Here is a 4,658-nt window from a genome sequence, read left to right as displayed (position 1 = left end):
TCTAGTCATTACACTGATTTATAGCAATAACATTAGGACACCTCTTTCTGAAGTTGAAGAGAAGATTTACTTCTACTGCAATTTATTCTTCTCATAAATACACATTAGGGTTCAATCAACTTTATAAAAACCTCATACTATTGACTATAACTGTGGTATTATTTTTCAATAACTTCCACTATGAATAGTTCTCAGGACATATTAAATCTTTACATGAAAAAGTAAATAATTTTGGAAAAGCTAATGGCCCATGAATCTTTCATACTGTAGTTCAGAGGAATTACAGTTCTTTTTAGAAATACTATGACATTTTATTTCAAATACTTTTTTTTTCAGAATTTTGCTTCAGGGCATTACGAGAAAGCTCTGCTTGCCATCTGTGCTGGGGATGCTGAAGACTACTAAATCAAGGGCAGGCTTTGGAGGACTGGGCACTCCTCTTTATACACGTCAAAATAGAGATTTTGTCATAAATTTGCATTGTTAGTGGCATTAGAACAAAACTATAGAATATTTCCTCTTCTATCTTGAAAATTATTCTAAACTGAAGAAAACTCTATTGACAAATTTAAATGAAACTGAATTTTCACTTACTAGCTAAACCAACAATTCTTTAAATGGTGTATAATGGACTAATAAAAAATTATTGCATTGAACTAAAATTTATTTAAATGTGAACTATCAACTCCCTACAATAAGAGACTCTGCTTATAGCTGTCCTTAGCATGTTTTGGGAGACAATCAAAAACAGTGTGCCCCCACAGAAGAATTTTCAAGACTCTTGCACAAATGCAATACAACTAAAGTGAACATCTAAAGCCAACTTTAAAAGTATAAAACAGCAAAATGCAGTCAGACATATGCTTATCAGACTTAGATGTGCAAGAAACTTGAAAGTAAAAATATATGCATGTGTGTGTGTGTGCATGCATGTGTGCATATGTGCTTGTGTGTGTATGCTTTTGACAACCACTATGGTAAAGGCAATTTATCTCTAGCTATTTTTGTGTGTGTGTTGATGCCTAACCAACTATTTGCCCAATGCTTTTGCCTACACTTCTTAATATCAGCATCAAAGCCTTTTGGAAATTATCACATCCTTTGTCCCATCAGTAGAGCCTGGTCCTTTATGTGTCTCAACATTTAGTAAATTAAGAACAGCAAAAGAAAAATATTCACCGAGGTCAGTTTGGAGGAAAACCTAGATTAATGCCACAATCCAGCCAAGAATAAAATCAGAGATAGGGATGGATGAGTCCACTACAGAGGGCTCCCAACATAAGCAAGGAGCAACACAAAAACCTAGATCATGGGAAGAAGTGATTGATGAAGTCAGGCAAGGGAAGTGAGGACATATATGCAATAAATCTAGATGAACTGGTGAAGCTGATAGCAGTGCTTTATTCCATATGGAACATTTTTCAATAGCCTATAGCCAATTTCCTAGAGATACATTTCTATTGGTCTCAGGAGAAATGAAAAATCTGATACTCAGAATCTGGTATCTGACAGGAAGAATGATACAGAATATTTAGCACACAATGACCGGGTACAATATGAGACATTTTAGACTTCTGAAATCAATTTCAAGATTCCAACTTAGTTTATTCTGGAAGACTACTGCAGTAAGTGGAGAGGTCTGTTGCAATAGGGAAAGGGAAGTTAATTCAAGAGAAAAAACACTCGACTGTGGAATTTTCAGGGATCTCAAAGCTTAGCCAGAAAAGATTTTTAATGTATGGGGACAAGAAAACAAGACTAGAAATAATCAGGTGTGAGAAAATGGAGTGAATATGTGGTAAGGTTGGTTGATAAAGGACAGTTGATTCGATATTGGCCAGTTGATCAGGGACGGGTGATCTGAGATACCTCCAGGCAGTTTTTAGGAAGAGCCTAAAGGTAGATTAAAGTTCAGGATCATGGGGAGGAGACAGCCTGACTAAAATTGGTCAAGTCAGGTAAGTGGGCATTTTGTCCAGATTGGTCAGCAGGAGAAAATGGTTCAGCTAGTCATTTATGAGACAAAGACTGGGAATTTGGAGGGTGTGTTGAGGATTGTCATAGGTAAACAAGGGGGTCACCTGCAAGTCAAATCTAAGTCGTATAAGAAAGGGTGGTTCTTTTTAGTAAGCCATTTCCTGAAACACAAAGAGGCAGGAAATTTCTTGATCATCTCTGTTTTCTAGGGCACAGTACGTGAAGTTTAACATTGTCAGTCTTCTATTTTTTCCTAAGTTTGGTCTTGAATGCTTCACTTAGTTGTTTAAATGCTAACACAACATTGTCATCTTCATCATCACATAATTCACTTAGTGAAATCCTGTAAAAGATTAAGTGTTTAAATTATTATCATTGTTATTTGGATGTTCCATGCTGGTTATATGAACTTCAAATGCAGAAATGTTTACTATACCTGATGGACTGAATAACGAGTACGAAATCTCTGATTAAATTAAAAGCATCTCCCATATTTAACCTAGAGGGGAAAAAAGACAAAGTAACATTGAAAAGAATAAATTTGTTTTTGATGTATTATCAATCTACAGTAAAAGAAATAACAAATTATCAATGAATTGCAGGCTTTTCTAGAGACAAAATAAAAACAGATATGGAAAGACTGCACAGAAGTGTTTGTGTCCTTTGCATCCAGTATTTTACTGACTATGCTCATTTTAGCACTATTTCGACTAAAGTAGTAGAGACACTAATTATTTGTCTAAAAAAATATGACATTTAATGCTCTTATGTAGTAGTACATTATTATTACTAAAGTTAAGTACTTCCTATATGTTAAAAACAGTGCCAAATATAAGTGATGTCACTGAAAATGATGGAGTAGGCAGCACCAAGGGCTCATCCCTCCACAAGAACATAAATAAAAATAAAAACAAAAACCATCAGAATCAATTTTGTCAGAATTTTGGAAAATAGCCAAAAGTTGAACTTAAATCATGAAAAAAGTTAGACAAGGTAGAAACGCTTTGTGACATCTTTATCTGCCCTTTTCCCACCCTTCTCCCAGTTTAGGGACAGTCTCAGAGACAGCATCCTGTGTCCCAGTGTGGCCCTAATCCCTGGCTCCAGCGAAGCAGAACTAGCCTTATTAACAAGGAATGTGTTATCTGTTCTAACCTGTCTGGGAGCTGGCTAAAGGACTGAATGAGGTGTTTGCTTTTGTTTTGCCTACCTCAGAACTCACTCAGGGAGGAAAAATGGTAAGACAAAGGAAATACTTGCAGCTGCCTAGGGCAAAAATTACAACTGAGTCAATACAATCGAGTAATGAAAATCTGTGAGAAAAATCTGAGAGAGAGTACATATATGTATTAGAATCTAAAATACATATATTGGGAAATTTAGAAAGCTATGCTCATGCCTAGTTTAGGATACATGCTCAGAAAGACCTGATAGGACCATAAACTTTCACCCCTGACTGGTCCCTAGATATAGTGCAAGCAGGAGGTGAAGGGTAAGGCAGAGTTACAAATGGACTAAGTGCTACAAGGGTTATCCCAGCACAGAGCCAGGCTACAAAGAATGAGAAAAATTATTTTCATTTTTCTCCTCCTCCTCTTCTTTCCTTCTCCTCTCTCTCTTTCTCTCTCTCCCCGCTTGTGTTTAAAGAAATCTCAATCAAAACACTAGCTGAATACAAACTAAAGAAATAGGACTTCAGAGAGATCACATTTGATGAGGATTACAGACTTTATAAAAATAATTTAGAAAAGTCACTAAACAAAACAACAGCTAGAAACAAAAACAATAAACTTTGAGAAGGGAGAAAATTTTAGAATTACCACATTATAATTTTCAAAATGTACAGTCCTCAAAAAAGTTTTTGAAGCATGAAAAGAAACATAAACATGTGCCCATTGACAGATAAAATTATCAGAAACTATCTCTGAGGGGAATAAGAGGTATAAGACTTACAAAAATGAACATCAAAATGGCAAAAGTAAATCATTTCTTATCCGCAATTATTTTAAATGTAAATAGATAAAATTATTCAAAGAAACAATAAAGATTGGCTGATTAGATAAAAAATAAGCATGAACCAACTATATACTGTCTATAAGAAACTTACTTTAGATTCTGAAGCATGAAGATATTGAAAGCGAAAGGATGAAAAAGATATTCCATGCAAATAGTAAATAAAAGAGAGCTGGGGGGCTTATACTAATATCGGACAAAATAGACTTTGTCAAAAACTGTTATAGGAGACAAAATATACACTATATATTTACAAAAGGGTTAATTCATCTAGAAGATAAAACAATTATATAATCCCAAACAAACAAACAAGAAAAAAAACCCCAAATATATGAGGCAAACACTGACAGAATTGAAGGGAAAAACTGACAATTCTAAAATAGGAATTGAAGACTTTAATACCCCACTTTCGATAATGGATAGGACATCTAGAGAGAAGCTCAATAAGAAAAAAATTGACTTAAACAATATGATAACCAATTAGACCTAACAAACATATTGAGGTGACTACATCCAACAACAATAGAATATATATTTTTCTCATATGCAAAAGAGATGATATGTTAGGCTGCAAAACAAGTTTCAATGTATTTTAAAATACTAAAATCATACGAAGTATCTTTTCAAACCACAATGAAGTGAAACTATAAATCATTAACAGAAGAAAA

General features: G+C 34.3%; 2 protein-coding genes across 2 annotated transcripts in view; one reads left to right on the top strand and one right to left on the bottom strand.

Moving 5' to 3' along the window:
• The window catches only part of ANXA10 (annexin A10), a 63,833-nt gene extending 61,213 nt beyond the window's left edge, over positions 1-2,620 (top strand). The window contains exon 12 of the mRNA XM_011360287.2: positions 337-2,620. Within this exon, the coding sequence (XP_011358589.1) occupies positions 337-405 (69 nt within the window). The 3' untranslated portion in view covers positions 406-2,620. The remainder of the gene's footprint in view (positions 1-336) is intronic.
• The window catches only part of LOC105292214 (probable ATP-dependent RNA helicase DDX60), a 78,902-nt gene continuing 75,253 nt past the window's right edge, over positions 1,010-4,658 (bottom strand). The window contains exons 34-35 of the mRNA XM_023530767.1: positions 2,414-2,476; positions 1,010-2,320 (exon numbers count right to left, since the gene is read on the bottom strand). Coding sequence (XP_023386535.1) covers positions 2,221-2,320; positions 2,414-2,476 — 163 coding nt within the window. The 3' untranslated portion in view covers positions 1,010-2,220. The remainder of the gene's footprint in view (positions 2,321-2,413; positions 2,477-4,658) is intronic.

This window comes from Pteropus vampyrus, unplaced genomic scaffold, assembly GCF_000151845.1.
Source record: "Pteropus vampyrus isolate Shadow unplaced genomic scaffold, Pvam_2.0 Scaffold53, whole genome shotgun sequence".
Classification (NCBI taxonomy): Eukaryota; Metazoa; Chordata; class Mammalia; order Chiroptera; family Pteropodidae; genus Pteropus; species Pteropus vampyrus.
This window is presented reverse-complemented; position numbering and strand designations above follow the sequence as displayed.